This window comes from Dasypus novemcinctus, chromosome 14 (genome assembly GCF_030445035.2).
Source record: "Dasypus novemcinctus isolate mDasNov1 chromosome 14, mDasNov1.1.hap2, whole genome shotgun sequence".
In the NCBI taxonomy this organism is placed as follows: domain Eukaryota; kingdom Metazoa; phylum Chordata; class Mammalia; order Cingulata; family Dasypodidae; genus Dasypus; species Dasypus novemcinctus.
In genome coordinates this window covers 24,241,941-24,258,566 of record NC_080686.1, presented here as the reverse complement: position 1 = coordinate 24,258,566, position 16,626 = coordinate 24,241,941, and the positions used below count along the sequence as shown (strand labels likewise).

General features: G+C 36.4%; 1 protein-coding gene across 10 annotated transcripts in view; it reads left to right on the top strand.

Annotated features, from left to right (window-relative positions):
- The window catches only part of ASPH (aspartate beta-hydroxylase), a 219,514-nt gene that overhangs the window by 45,113 nt on the left and 157,775 nt on the right, over positions 1–16,626 (top strand). For 7 of the 10 annotated variants that reach the window (XM_071207828.1, XM_071207827.1, XM_058275567.2 and 4 more), the window contains one exon: positions 14,438–14,530. In XM_071207828.1, coding sequence (XP_071063929.1) covers positions 14,438–14,530 — 93 coding nt within the window. Of the gene's footprint in view, positions 1–72; positions 115–14,437; positions 14,531–16,626 lie in introns of all 10 variants that reach the window. The other 3 variants (XM_058275564.1, XM_058275562.1, XM_058275568.2) reach the window with 1 other exon arrangement.

Here is a 16,626-nt window from a genome sequence, read left to right as displayed (position 1 = left end):
TAGCTACTTAGTTTTGAATTCCCTTTATATTTTCTGTTCAATAACTTATTTTCATCTTGTAAATACCAACAGAAGGACCTGGTGGGGTAGCCAAGAGAAAAACTAAGGCTAAAGGTATTTTGTGTTTTTTTTAATTAGCCTAGAGTGACTCAAGTTTAATGCTTGAAAATGCATGGGATTTTCTGGATATGTTTAATAAATACAGCTACTAATGCTAAACATTATTACTTTTTGGTTTTGGGCACACTTAGATCATAAGTAGTTTTATAAAGACTTCACTAAAGAATATTCTGTCTCAAGCCTGTAAATTGTCAATTTTAAAAATTTAGATTATTAAGACAGGGTAACTGTCTTTAAATTAAGAACATATATATTATAATAACCATATTATAAAATATACATTGAATTCACACATATATATCCTTCCTACTTAAAACCTTTCTTAGTTTGAATTTTTGAGTTACTGCTGTAGAAAAGATTAATTAATTTGGGATTGATTTTCTCTAAAAGCTGTGATCACAGTCTTACAGCAGAATAAATGCCAGTGCAATCAAACTTGTAGTTTTTAGTAACAGGAAAGCTTGTATTTCTAATCTGGAGCACTGCATTTTTATATTGACAGAGAATTTACTGCGTTTGATATTTTAACTAATTAAAATTAGTATCTTTATAAACCGTTATATGTAGGCTAACTTCTTATTACAGTTTTGTTTTGTATCTCTTTCAGTTTTTCTTGTTCATTTATGTAAATGTTCTGTCTTTTGGGGAAGAGGCATGGGGAGGTGCATGCTTTTCTTTCTAAACTTATATTATTTGTGTTCAAGTGCTTGGTATATATTTTTTTTTTTTTGGAGCATTAACAGGTGAGACTTTTACTGTTTTTCAAATTAGCCTAGAGTGAATCAAATTGAATGACTTTTTGTTTGTTTCTGAAATATGTTTAAAGTTAATTCATTTTAAGTCCAGGATGTAGATTTTGCCATTTTAATTCCTTTTAAATACAAGTCACTCTTGGCAAGCTAGGAAACAGAATCCCTCTAAGCCAGTCTAGTCCTCCTGGGGTCTAGGTCCAGTCTTTTGATCTTCAGCAGAATGCCATGATAATACAAGGTGCTAACAGTGAGTTATGAGTTGTAAAGAACAACTTGATCTACAAAAGGACAGAATGACCCAGTCTCATGCTGGCCACCCCATCACCCCATCACCCTACTGGTGAACCATGTCAGAGCTGCCAAGAATCAGTGAAGGGAAAGTGTTTACTGTTTGAAAACCTGCTCTGAGCTTTTAAAATTTCCTGGTTGCTGTCAATAAAAAAGCAAGTAAATATACTGCAGATGTACCCACATTAATATTTGATTTTACCAAGGTCTTCCCTAGAATACAAAGTTAGAAAAGTGTAGGAGATAAGATGCTTAGATATTTTCAAAATAAATTACTTAGTAATAAGAAATTATACATACTGCATTTTTCCATTTGTCACATGAACAGTTTGACAGTGCTCTGTGTGATTTGCAGGATTTGGAATTTATATTTTAATTTTGGAATTAGGAAATTTTAATGTTTTAACATTTTATCCCATGTAAATAATTCCAGGGCTTGCATAAAAAATTATTAAATAAGTGGTCAATGAAGTACAATTTTACTTCTTTGCATAGAAAGGCAAATTACACATTAAAGATTTAAATTTTTAAAAGCAGCATGAGAATAAATCTTAATAGCATCACACAAATATTCTATTCTTTTGCAATGTCTGCCTACAAACAATCCTGAATAGAATGAAGGGATAAAGGATTGATTCTGTAGGAATGCTATTCTGCATTTTTACAGGATTTCTGTTAAGAGTTTTGACAAGAATTGAAGAATTTCCTGGTTGCCCACCCAGGCAATTAAATGAACTGAGACATCCTGTTCTATATTTCTTGATTAATCAAGATTTTATTAAACTCTCTAGAAATATATGATACCTCTATTTTAATAAGCACACAAAACAAGTGTTCCTTTTGAGTGGAATTTTGTGCTAGGAGTTGTACATGATTGTGATGGGCAAAAATAACTGCCATATTTTATCATGCCAATGGAATATTTAATTTCCTTTGTTACTAATTAAATGCCACATTACACAGTAAACCTCTTGCTTCTCTTATGGTTTCCTTAATGAGCGAGCCAAAAGGTGATATTCAAAGTTTTTTTGCTAGCAGTTCTATTAAACTTTATGTAAAGCACATTGAAAACAATATCTTAAATGAGATTTGGAATGATCCATATTTTTCGATTTTCCATTTAACTGCTCTTTCCCCAATAAGCATGGAAAAGATGGGTGTTGACCTTAGTGGCTATGCATAAATTAACAGAGAAGCATACTTAAAGGAATACTGATTCCATACTGTTAAATGCAAGTAGAAAAGGGGTTCTATTTGTCATTTTAAACTCTAGAGATAATGAAATTAAAATTTCATACATGGAAATTTTTTGCTTACACAGCTAAGAAGGTTATTGGTGTTTAATACTCCATTTATGCATTATATTTGTTTCCAAGGATGGTAAGCATGAAGTGTCTTAAGGAGATACTTTGTTTTGGAGCTAAATATTTTAATTATCTTTATATAAATACTTAAATGTTATGAAACTTTGTTCTTTAAATTTTCAGTGTTCCTTTAATTATGTTATTGTGGTTGTGAATTGTGACTCATTGCCACTTAGGGTAAAGCACTGCCTTTATGGTTGAACTCATTTTAGTAGTATTGCATGTCAGCCTTGTTTTAAACTGAACAATTTGATGGCAAGTTTCTAGCAATTCTTTTGTAGTTGGTATTTTATATAGATTTGCATCTATTTTAAGTCAACTTAAAAGCTAGTGGAGTTAATTCACTTTTTGAATGAGCATTTTGTGCATAGGGGATGAGATAAATGAAAGACAATACTTTTGCATGAAGTTGCTGTTTTATATGAATTAAGAGATGCCTTCAATAAACCTTTTTTCCTTTGATTGGAAAACCTGAAAGTTAAAGAACTAATTAAAGAAGAGCTCAAGAAGGAAAAAGAGAGACCTGAGTCAAGGAAGGAAAGTAAGAGTGAAGAGAGAAAAAAAGGGAAGAAAGAAAAAGATGACCGGAAGGATAAGAAAATTGCTGGCTCAGATATATCCAGGAAAGACTCTACCAAGGGTAAAAAGGACAGAGAAAAGGAGAAAGGGGGCCTAGATAAAAGTGCCAAAACCAAGGAAAATAGGAAAAAAGCGACAAATATAAAGGATATCTCTAGTAAAATGGCACCCAGAGACAAAGACGACAGAAAGGAAGGTTCTCTTAAACAAGCACATTTAGCAAAGGGAAACAACCAGAAAAAAAAGAACTAGAGCTCTGATATCACTGACATAGGAGATGGTGATTTGCTATTACAGGACATCAGAAAATTTAGTATTGTTCTGGTTGAAGAAGATGTGTAAATTAGCCACTGGGTGTATTTATTGGTGCTCAGCAAGAAATTGCTTTGAAATTTAAATACACTATCCCATGCTTCCAAATTAAAAGTTGAAACCTTTAAGATAGGTAATAAAAGTGATGCAATAGCATATTTTTAATTTTATTGGTCTTGTACTTAGATGGATGTTATATGTATAGTATGGATTGTATTCAATCTTAAAATACTAAATAATTTTATTGGCATTAGGTAAGAATATTAAGAGTTTAGGTAGTATTTCTATGCAGAGTGAGTTACAACTTTAAGTTATGATAAGTACTCAGGTCCTTAGGAATCTCTCTTCTTTCTCTCTGCTCTTTGCTTTTTCCTTCCTTCTCCCTTCCTGCCTCCCTGTTCTCCTTTCTCCTTCCTTATTTCCTCACTCCTCCCTTACCCAGCTCTCAGCAGCTTCACTCCTCCCCAAGGTTCTCCATGGGGGCTGCCTCTTCCCTTAAGCTCTTCCCTTGAGTGTTTGCCTTTCCTTTCTCCAGCCATCTCCCGGTTTCTAGACTCTACTCTTGGCCGTGCCCTCTCACCTCCTTTCTCACCCCTTCATGCCTCTCCTTACCTCTGCACAGCCACCCCTCCCTCTCCCCGCATCCTCCAACAAATGCTCAATGTTTGTTGTGTGCCAGACACACTTCTGAGAACTGGGGATGCAGTCATGAATGAGAGAAACAGATTTCGTTAGAAGAACCATTTTCAGATAGTTTTATTTTAAAGACATCTTTACAGTCTCTGAATAGTTTCAGAAAGGCCTCCGTTATTTCAAATTAGAATATACTTTCATTTTTCTATTACATTGCTTTTCAATTATCTGGGTTGAATGGCATATCATTTTCCTATTTGATTGTATCGTAACTGTTTACCATTTCTAAGGAGCTGCAAATTTGATATTTCAACTATAGATTAGAATTTAGCTCATCAGAAAACATTTAATAAAAATGAAATTTCAATGAGAAACACATTTCTTCTACACCTGGTTTTGTACTACTCTGCGCATGAACTCTTAAATCTTTTTTTTTGAATCTTTAATTGTGATTACTGGTGAAATTCAGTTAGATGATCTTGAGAAGAGAAAAACAACCTGATTTGTTGTAACAGAACCAAAAAACTGCCACAAAGATTCTATTTTTTAAGTAATTCTTTAACTTTTTATATAAAGGGCTTAGAAGTTAGGGTTTTGGGCCTAATTAAAGATATTTCCTATCAGAAATGAGTAATCATTGGGTCGTAAATGTTTTTTTTCTTATATGCTAGCACCTTTTACTGCTTGAAATCACTTAGAAATGTAGCTTACAAAAGTTTCAATAATACAATAATACAGAGGGAAACCCTAGAGAATTATCTAATCCAATTTTATTTTATTACTTACAAACAGATGCTGAAAGAAATTGTCACATATATTAACTCGGGTATTATGTGTTGATTGGTTGGGGTTTTGTTTTTATCGTTTTTATATATTATAGGAGCACAGTTCTAAACTTAAGCCAGAAAGGAGATTTTATGGCTCATTTGCTTGACCAACAGGAATGCTGGCTTCAGGAGAATGAATCCAGAGTCCAAACTTGTAACCAGAGCCCTCTTCCTTCCTAGCTGTCTTCCCAGACCTTGGCTCAGCAGGTTTCTACTTGACTTTACCCTATATGGAATGTTTCCTGCTTGAGGAACAAGGTGGCCCTCAGGCTCTCCAGACACATCTTTCTAGGTTAGCAGTCCTAATGCAGAGGTAGTTTCCTGGGATGGCGCTGGTAGAAAAGTTCCTGGGAGAATGCCCCCTCGCCTCAGAACCATTCCTGGTTGGGGGGGGGTTAGTCTTCCAAAGCTGGCTTCTGTGCACAAAGCTTCGGGCTGGGGGATTGAGTTGTTTCAGCCAAACCACATGAAATGTTTCCCACTGGGCAAAGGACATTTGGGAGGAAGAGGGAGGCTCTGATGGAGAACTGGGCAGAACAAGAAGCAAAGCACATATTTACCCCTCATATGAAATAACAGCTACAGGTTTTTAGAAGTATGATTTTAGGTCTTGCTGCTGAGATGAATGGGTTGAATTTTTTCCTTCCTTGGGCAAAGAATTATAATTGTGTTTATTGAGGGACAATCAAGGAATTTTTAACTTGTTTTTTTTTTAAGAACAATGGTTTATTAGGCAGAAAGTAGATAGTTGCTGAATTCTAAGCATATGAGTGAAAAGAATTTTTACAATAACCTCATCAGTATAAGCATATAAACCTTAACGTTGAAATGTTTTAGTTTTAGCATTGCTTTTTCCTTTATCAGCGCAGGAACTGAAGCTTTCTACTGAAACATTTAAAAATATTTCAAGAATGTTTATGAGCTGCAACTTGATTTTTCCCCCCTTTTCCCCATTTATTCCTTTCTTTTTCTTTTTAGTAAATAAAGTCTTCAACAAATTTTGCTGAAGTTGAGGTTACAATTTATCCAACTGCATTGCCACTTGATTCAACTAAAATTTAGTGCAAGATAATAAGCTTTTGGTTATGATTAATTTGTTAAAGTGATGCTTGTAGTCTCAGTTTGACTCAGTTTTTATTCTGTGGGTACACTTATTTCTGCATTCTTCCACTTCATATTATCTAAGGATGATTAGAATCAGAATGGCTATCCTTTTAAAACAAATCTGCTAAAAACAGGGACAATGAGTAACGAAGGGAAACTTTTGAGTAAGACCCAAAAAGTGAAAAATACTAAGAATATAAGTTTATTTTCTCTTAGCATTCACAAAATTATGAGTGTAAATAGCACTCTGAGATGATAAATTAAAAAATATTGTTGGCATAATTTTCCTTAAAATTTGAATGGTAATATTTCATATTTGAGAGCTTGTAACTTTTCTAAGAATCTTCTTTCATCATTTAATACTCAAATTACTTTCTTTTGAGGCACTTAGATTATCACTGAGTTTTTCTTTTCATTTGTTGTAATGTCTTTTATGTGTCATTTGTTAATAGCTGTGTGTGTGAATTTTAGTGATTTCTAATGTATAATCAACTTCTATATGTTATACAGCTGCATTTCAGTTTTACTTTATTATTGAATTGCATGGTCCTGTCAGTGTTTCAAAATGAGGGGGAGACTGGTAAATTCATTTTACTCTGTCTGGATGAATGTTTGCGCTAATCCAGGAGGAATATTTGAGTTAATCCCATAAATGGTTGCTTCAGAGTGGATATTTTGTATCATTATGACTTGCTTAGCTGTAAAACTTTGCAATTGCAGATTATGATTATGATTACTTGGATAATAAGGACACCATGTGGATACTTCCATTAAGAAAGGAACGTGGCAAGCAAATGTGATACTTAATTTGTAACGTTTATTAACCATGTTGTAATCACTTAACATGACTTGGGTCTGTGCTGGGCTGTCTTCTGACTTTGGTTCCTTTCTCGTGGTGTCCTCAACTCTTCCTTCTGATAGTGCCCATTGGTAACAAACAATTCTTGAACTCCATAATGCATTACTTCTGTGTGAAATCTATCATGGAAATGCTGGTTTTCCTCTGTAAATAGGACACGATACGTGTCTCTCAAAGTGGTTGTGAGAACTACCTGATTTTGTATATGTGTAAGTACTTGACCCATTTGCAGGAACTCATGCTCCCCTTTTCCTTTGGAAGAACAATGGTAATAACTAAAACAAAGTGTGTAAGTCAGTGGTTACAACTTGGAAGCATCAGTGCTTTGATTCCTCCTCCTACTTTTGTCAGCAGATTGTGAGACAGATACTTGAGCACTTTATTCTTTGTAATGAATATATTTTCGTGAACTGGGGATACTGAATTCTGACTTGTTCTATTAAGATAACTGAGAGGACTAATGAAAGACATTTTAGATGATTTATATATAAAGCTGTAAGAATGCCTAGTTATTTAAAGGATGCTCCTGCAACATGAAAACACAAGGTGTTTAATGTAAGTACTGAGAGGCAGATGTGGCTTAAGCAGTGGAGTGCTTGCTAGGAACCTAGGTTTGGTTCCTGGTGCCTCCTAAAATAAAAAAAAAACAAATAACAAGTACAAGTAAACTAAACAAAAAAACCAACTCAGGGTAGCCGATGAGACTCAGTGGTTGAGCGCTGGCTACCATGTACGAGGGTCTGGGTAATGAAAAAAAAAAAAAAAAACGTAAATACTAGAAAAAAGTTATAAAGTAATAAACTGTAGTATTAAGTATATGGTATAATTGAAAGGTTTAATAACCAGCCCAATTGTGAGAAACTTAAATAATGTGTTTTGTACTCAGAGCACGTTTTCCTATGGAAACATTTTTATGGCCTTTTGGTGTTCTACTCCAGTCCACAAACATTAGGATATTTTATCTCTAATGTCTAGTTCTGCAAGTTTCAATATAACTATGTTTCTATGGAGAAAAAGCATTCGGCATTGTTAGGATAGTAGAATATTTTTTTACTTCCACAAGTCTTTTGGTTCTATGCGTAAAATCCATTCAAAAATAGCTTATATAAACAAAGAATGTTCTTTGGCTCCTGTGGTAGTACAGCCCAGGGGTAGCTGTGGCTTTTCTTTGGTTATACTGGGTCTAGAACAGGGGTTCTTAACCTTTTTTGTTCCACGAACCCCTTTGTCAGTCAGGTGAAAACCAATGACTCTTTACTAAGTCCACACTATACTGTGTATTATTTAATAATAAATATATCATACCTGCACAAACACATCCCCACAAGAATAATGTTTCTTTGAATTTCAATTCAAGCTCACAGACCCCTAGTTAAGAACCCCTGGTCTAGAGGCTCAAACCTCTCTCCATCCCTGGACTCCCCCAGAACGTGGCCTTCGTTCTCACGCATGCTGCCACAGGTCGGCGCATCATATCTTTTGGGTGGCCACGAGTTCAAATCCATGATTGGCAGGCCTGGTTCTTCTGAGCCCCTGTCCTTCAAACTGTCAGCTAAAGGAATGCTGGTTGTCCAAAAGAAAATTAGACTTTTTTTTTTTACCAGAAGAAGGGGGAGCAGGTGCAGGCCAGGGTAACAGAGTGGCTGCGAATGTGAGGCACTTCACATGTACTAACTGCAGGCAAGTTACTGAGTTTTCCCTTTCTCTTTTGCCATGCCATAAGACAGAGAGTTGAATTGAATATACAGAAATGGATATTTCAGGGTGCGAAGCTATGCAGAACAGAGAAATCCTACCCCTTGAAACCCCTGTGCAGCAATGGTGCTGGACAGTCGAAGAATGTGTAAGAATATTGGCGTAATGATAAATACTATTTAGTTATCAGGTAAACGAGGTTTACTTCGTTATTAAACTCTTGCCATTTTTCCCTGGTTCTATCTAGAGAGAAAGTTGTTCTTAGGAAACTGAAGCCGTGACAGACCTGTAAGAGTTATTCTTATGAAAATCTTTGCGTTAATCTGAAAAACTCTTCAGTAACTATCTTCAGTTTCATCCGTCCCCCTCCCTTTGCTGAAGGACATAACCACGTGAATTTGATGTCTGTGAAGGGTTTGGAGATCATTTTACGTAGAAATCATTTTCCACAAAAGCTTCGATTTGGTCAACCCTAAAGAACATGAAGTCATCTATTTTCCTTTTCTTTTCTCATTTCATAACTCATTTGGCATCATTTTATATATTATTCTATTAAGTACAATAGACTGTATGTTATCAAGATCTAGCTTTTATTCACATCTTCCTTGTCTCAAACATTATTTCTTTTACAGCCTTTGTTTTATAATTTTGTAAACATTCCTATGCTTTGTCATCTTCATTTCCCATTTATGCTTTCAATAAATATTTAATGGGTAGCTGCAATGTGCCAGAGGCTGTGCTAGGCACTGAGGATACAAATGCTCAAGGTAAGTACAGTCCCTAATGGATGTGCTGTGAAATCAACGAGCAGTTTTTGGGACTACTCATTTTCCCCACTCTGCGTCACAGGCCAACTTCTCCCTCTGCAGGGCCCAGTTCAACCAACATGTCTCTCTTATGTTCCCAGGGTGCTGGAACCCGGGTATGCTCCAGTATTTGTCATAGTAACTGCAATAACAGGCATCAATGTATGTTTATTAAATGGTGATGAATACATAAAACACAGATCATTAAAAAATATTCCAGGTCTATATATACTATTTTAATTTGAATAATATTATAAAGAAGAAAAATATTAACTTTTTTTGAAAAGAAAGAACACTCAGAAGACTTAAATGATTGTAGCATGTTTTAACTAATGAAGTTGTCTATAACTGCGATCATGTTGCTGTGTGGCGTGAGTGTGTGTGCATGCAGGAAGGATGGTAAATTCATTTCTTTAGAAGAAAGATTGTAAAAATGTATATTTGCTGGGTTTAAATGATTGCATTTAATTCTCAAAACCTCTTCTGTATTTGCATAGTGCTTTAGATGGGAAGCAAACTTAGGCTCCTCTGGGTCGCCCTGAGCTCCTACATATTAGACCATTTTGCACATCCTTGAACTTTATTTTGCAAAATGTTAAATAAAGAGAATTCACTCCAGTCTAATCTTTGTGGTATCCCTTCATTGGTTCTGAAACCAGGCTATTAGGAATCTTTTCTGGCAGCATTTAATTCTTTTGTGATTTAGGTCATCCTCTTTCTGAACTCTGCCTGTCTATCTGGGCTCCTGCCATGATGCTTTGAATCTGCAATGGCTCTAATTGTGTGCCATGAGACTGCTCTTTTTAGTTCCTGGGAGCCTAAGAATTTTGATAAGTTCCGAGACTGCAGCTGGTGTACCTGCTAAGGTCTGTATTTGCTGCTGATACGGGGCAGGAAGAGCAACCAGGATTAGCACGGTCAATTATTATGCGTGCTTTCCTGGCTTATCGATTTTCCAGAATATTCCTTAAGTTTCACATATTTACTAAGGCTATTCTCAGGGTGTGTTGATTTATACTGTTGGAATACTTGCATTTAAAGCAGGAGCAGTCCTGAGCACTTAGCCTTTGTGGGTAGCAGCAGCTAGAGTAACCCGTAGGAACTACAATTTTCACTCTGTACACCATTAAATCAGTCAACTGAAGTTTGCTAAACTAATTAGAAAAAAATTCCTAGTTCTTGTTTTCTCTTGCTAGGTATATGAAACCCTACATAGCAAAATACTATTTATAATTCTTGCTTTCTCAGATTATTTTTATTGTATAAAGGAAGCAGTTTGTATATAATTCTCAGGAAATGTGAATCACTCATTTTCACACATTAAAGGCTGCAATGGTTCATCTCCCAGGACCTTTCTGGTGCCTCGTACCTTTGCCCACCTGCCTGCAGCAGCATCGGCCTCTGGCTCCTCCTGGCACCCGCACGCCAACCGGCTGAGAGCCTTTGTACTTTCTGTACCTGGAACACTCTTCCCCAACAACCTAACGCACGTGCCTAGCACCTGATCTCCTTCAGGAGCCTGCTCCAGTATTCTCAGAGAGTCCTTTCCTCTCTATTTAATTTAGATAGCATGCCTGCCCCCTCACCCCTTCCCTGAGGTCCTGGCACCATATCCCCACCTTCTCTGCTTTAGTTTTTCCCATAGCATGTATCACCATCCAACATACTCTACATTTTTCATGTTAATTTTAAAAAAAATCTTCTCTCCCCATGAAGGTGGGGCTTGGTGGGGCTTTTTGTGTGTTTACTTATTGATATATTTCCAGGACCTAGAACAATGCCCTGCATTTAGTAGGCACTGAATAAATATTTGGTGAATGAATGAATACACTATGTAGTTCAGTAAGTGTATAGCTATCTTTATGGGAAGAAAATACATTTATTCTTTCCAATTACAGTCCAGTGTATTTGGGCAACAGTGAATGAAGTAAGGTAATCCTGAGCTAAGCTGGTTGTGTCAGATGCTCAAATTTGCTATGAATGGTTGATTTAAACTGCTGGTTTCATTTACTTTTTAATGCTTTTTACTTAAAACTGGAGGAACGTGTATAATTATTAAATGCAAACTTTTAAAAAATTTTCTAATTTACCACATGAGCCTAAAGAATTCAAAACAAGGTATGCTTTAAGGGAATTATTTTCCAAATTTTATGATGATCATTTTGATTGACTCTCAGCATTCCCACTCAAGTCTAGATAATACTCGAAGGATATTGTCATTCTCTTCCTCTTGCCAGTGATTGGTTTCTGAACGAGGGTTCTGATTCTGAATATTAAAACGGAAAGGGAAGACAGCTTCTTGGAAAGATCTCCTGAAGCCTAAGAGAAGCAAAGCAAGAGGCGGTCCCTTTGCTTCTGGATTTCGACTTGTCTGAAAGAGAAGCTTGCTGCTGCTGCAGAGGCCGTCTGATTCCTGGCCTGTGGATGAAGCCAGTGTTGAGCCAAGCCACCTGCTTCTGCACTCCTTGTTCAGTTGGAAAATAAATTTCCTTATTGCTCAAGCCCTTGTGAGTTGGTGTTTTGTTACATGCGGCTCCAGGAGCATCTAAACAGATACGTCACATTTCATAAATTCATTTAAATATTTATTTCAGTGCTACATCCTTTCATTTGTGCCTCATAATAAATCCAGTTTGAAAACCTTTTCTTTTATTGTGAACTGACTTTCTGTGGTTATTTTTCTTTTAAAATTTTTGTTTTACATTTTCCCTCAAATCTTGGCATGGTTTTACTACTATTTTCTGGAGAACACTTATTTATGGACCAAAATGAATTTTGATGGTTAAAAAAAAAGACCGCTTTATAGGTCTAATTCTTTCACCTGGCTAATTAAAAGGATAAGAGTTATTCTAGAATGTTTTTAAACAGTTCAAGTTTTAAGTTTATGCAGGTCCAAGGAAGAAGTGGTATTAACATCATCCTTGGCTTCTTAGGAGTTGACAGTATAGTTTAACTTTGCTGATCTCACCTCTGGAAATAGCCGGGGCCAGATACCAATAAATTAAGAATCCAGCTGCCAGTATGAATTGAAAGAAGAGCAATCTCGGTGTGTTCTCCTGTTACATGCTTTTGCTTTCTCTTGTGATATTGTTCACGTTTTACAATTTACATTTTGGAGACAATCCCCAGTTGTCTTAGGGAAAGATATGCAGGGCATTGTGAGTCTGAATATAGATATATTAGCATTTTTCACTTTTAGCATTAGAGAAGTTTTTTTCAATTGAAACCTTTTCCAAAACCCAGTAATTACGAATGGGATTTTCAGGCAGTTTAAGTCTTTTTTGCTTGGTGGGAAAATACTTTCTTGTCTATTGGACCCATGGAGCACTTTGAGAGCCGCCTTACATGTGGGATTGTGAAGGATGACCATACAACTTTTCATTCAAACTGAGATACTCTTGGTCCAAACACGTAATCTGGGACCATCCCAGGCGATGATCCCAGGGGTCAGTGGCTCTTAACAAAGGACGCGGGAGGATAGATAGGAGTCTGATAAATAGCAGTAGAGAAATTGATGAGTCCACTTCCCCACCTCTACAGCTGTGACCCACTCTTGCCCTGCTGGGATTCTCCTTTGCCATGTAGAAGGGCAAGTGTGTTTAGCCCTTTCACAAGTGTTCTTCAAGTGCCTTCTGTGCTAAAGGAGTTACCAGAGGTGCTCCAAGTTAAAAATCCAATTCTAAAGACTGCAGGTTTACCCCATTCATTCAGCAGAATTTAGAAACTAATAGTTCCACCCCTTTCCCATCACCGGTTGAAGGATGTAAGAATGAATCATTTAAATGGGAAAGGGCAGGGGTGTTTTTCGGCCCTGACTTTGGAATACATTGTATTAGCAGGCCTTCATTCCTGTTTTCCTACCCTCCACCTGGAATTGAACTACAGGTGAAATCTGTGGGTACTTGGGCACAATTCCTTGGGAAACTATAGTTAAAAGTCACCTAGGAGTAGAACACAACTGTGGGTTTGATGTACATTTTACTAGCGTTAGGTTGGGTGTAGAGGTAGTCTATTTGGAAATAAGGAACCAGAGGAAATACAATTGAGAGGGTTGGGTCCTGTGTATTTCTGTGTCAGTGTCTTTTTATGATTTAGGAGAGGAAAGTGGGAATATGCTTTCATCAATGAGGGTAAAAACGAGGTATAGAAAAGGGAATGGTAAAGAAAAACAATCAGAAGAGTAAAAGACAGTCAACTGAGAATTTTCTAGACTATATGTGTATATTGAGTGGTATAAAGGTGTGTAGGAGAAGATAATTGACATGAATATTGTCATGCAAAGTGCTTTCCCTCCAGGGACAGCCTGAGGGATGGGATTCTCCAGGCGGTGATGATGGTCAGGATTCAGTATATGGAATCATCACACTCCTGAGCCTAATTTAGTTTCCTGAATTGTTATATTTAATTGAGGATATCTTTTAATGTTCCACATATAATATACCAAGAAGCTAACTTAGTATGACAGATTTTGACTTTAGTTCTCATTTTAATTAACCATGATGTCAAATTTTCCTCAAGATACAAAATAATGGAAATTTTTTCATATTTTTAATAGTTACAGAATAATATTACTTGAGAAGATTGTAAATAGTGAGGTATATCTGATTTCTTCTTATCTTTAGCAATTTGTAGTTTTTCAGGAAGAATGACTAATTCCATATAAATCAAAATACGGAGTGCACAAAGACTGCACAGGAAACTCCAGTGCATCTTCACTGCTGAACTACAGACTTCAGGACTTGGGAATTTATATTAGTCACTTAATCTGATGTTTATGTACAAAAGAGGAGCTTGAACTCAAACTGAACTTCTTTTGGCAAGTGTAGACACAACTATTTAGAGATTCATGAACATTCTAACAATGATTGTCTTGTTTTTTATTTAACAGAAGATTAAGTTAGATACTAAAGGCCCACATGAAATTAAAAGTAGCTAACTTTTTTCCTACTTCAAATTCTAAACATAAAAACTTCATCTAGTATCTAGTATTGGGAACGTTGAATTACTTGGATGAACTAAATGCTTGAGAATATTATTTTTCCTGAGTTAATGTGTACCAAAAAAAAAGCTTAAGTTAACTATGTGAATAAAAATGCAGGCCTTAAAGAAAGAGCTGATTCAGAGCCCACAATACGGGGGGAAGAGGCAGAGCTGCAGGCGGAGGAGGAGCTGGAGCTTCCAGTGCATGCAGGTAAGCTGACCTCACATGCAGGTAAGCTGACCTCAGGTAAACTGACCTCCCCCTGACTCCAGTGCCTGGCTTAACAGAATCCTGTTACCCACCCGTTGTGTCACTTTGGGTGTGGAATAAATGAAATACAGTTCCTTCTTAGATTTTATGGTTGACCTATTTTCTAGTAAAAATTTACATAGGACCATAATTCTCATTTTTGAGATCAATAACTTGAGGCAGAGAAGGTTGCTCCTTGTCCGACAACACAGCTAGGAACTTCATGAACTCTAAATAAGGCTGTTTCTTGCTTCCAGTTCCAGCACTCCTGTACCATCTTACACTGAATGTAAAAATAGACACTGTTCACTTTCTCATACATAGACACATTATTTAACAGCAGATGCAGTGGGTTCCCAGTCTTTTTGAATATGGTTTCCGCATGATGGTCTCTGAAGTCCGTTTTGCTTCTAGACAAATTCATAGATCTCTTCAAATATCTCCTCTTCAAATATCTCCCTGGTCATGCACAGGCCTGTGAATCACAGGTTGGAAAATCCTGGGGGTTTTAAGACAAATTGGCAAATGAAATCTTGGTCTACAATTACTATTTTACGCTACAGTATTTATTATAAAGCACTCTTGTTTCTGCAAATACTTCATTCACACAGTACTCAAGAAATTTGGTCTCATTCTGCCACCTATTGGAAGTATTAGGTAGAACACATTTACTGGCAATTTAAGTACTGGGTCAAAATGACATTTTGGCTCATTTTATTGCTTTGTACTGATGGGTATTTGTTTCTCCTTTCTTCTTTTTAAGATCTGATTTTTGTTATTCGTTCAAATCATAAACTCAGGGAAATTTACTGTCTTTCCTATAACTTTAGAGTTGCTATGATCATGTCCACCTTCCAAAACTTGGAGTGATTCCAAAACTGGGAGTAATTTTTCTTTTTTAGTTTTATAATTTAAATGTGTATTCAGATTTCGCACCTCAAATTTTGCTTTGCACTAAATAGATTTGGAATTTAAAGACCTGTGTAAAAGCAGACACCTACTCTGAAGAGCCTTGATATTTGCTTTCACTCTTTTTGTTGTTAATATTATTCTTTGCAAATGACTTATGTTATTTTCCTAATCCATCAGTTCATTATCAGTCCATATCCTTCTCCACTTCTCCGTATTTGTTTTGGTTTAAATGTTGCCTTCTCAACTTTTCTCTTATGTAAGTAGGTCTTTCTCTTTCTTCTCTGATGCCATCATACCTATGATATAAATATAGTTACATGTGTCTCATTAAAATAAAATCCCCTCAGCCCCTTCAGTTCTTTCTTTCTGCCCTTTCCTCACTGTGCTAGTCCAATTTTTTTTTTTTTTTTGAGATACTAGGGCTGGGAATTGAACCCAGACCTTGTATGTGGGAATCTGGTGCTCAGCCATGGAGCAACATTGGCTTCCCCAAGTTGGTCTTTTTGTTTGTTTACTGGGAACTGAACCTGGCATCTCCCATGTGGAAGGTGGGCGCGCAACTGCTTGAGCCACATCTGCTCCCACTAGTCCAGTTTTTGAGAAAAGGATCTTGTTTTTCACTTTATTTTCCATTTACTCTTTACCCACTGCAGTCTGTCTTCTGCCTCTACCAACTCTCTCCATCGGAAAGAACCATGGAAAGGTGAAACAGCCAGGTCCAAAGCCAGTGCAGGCAGCAGATGATTCTGGAGAAGTGTGTGAGGGCCAGGTTGTGGAACTCTTACATTCTGTTCCAAGGAGCTTAGATTTTTATAAGATAGAACAAAGGAAGGCATTTAAGATTTAATTAAAGGAATGAGTGCACACCCATCCTGTGTTGCATAACTCTTATTTTATCCCCTTTCCAGGGTGCTTTCAGCGGTTGTGAAACTGGGAACCCAGTTAGGAAGCTTTCATGGGCATTATGAGAAATGAGGAGGGAGGACTCTTCTATAATTATATGACACTGCATGTAAAAATGATTTGTGAACTATAAACATCTACAAAAATATCAAGCATTATTTGTGCTTTAGAAACCGTTTTGTAGTGTGATTGGCATAATAGATATTGCATTTAATTTTCTTTCCTGCCAGAAGTTCAAATTA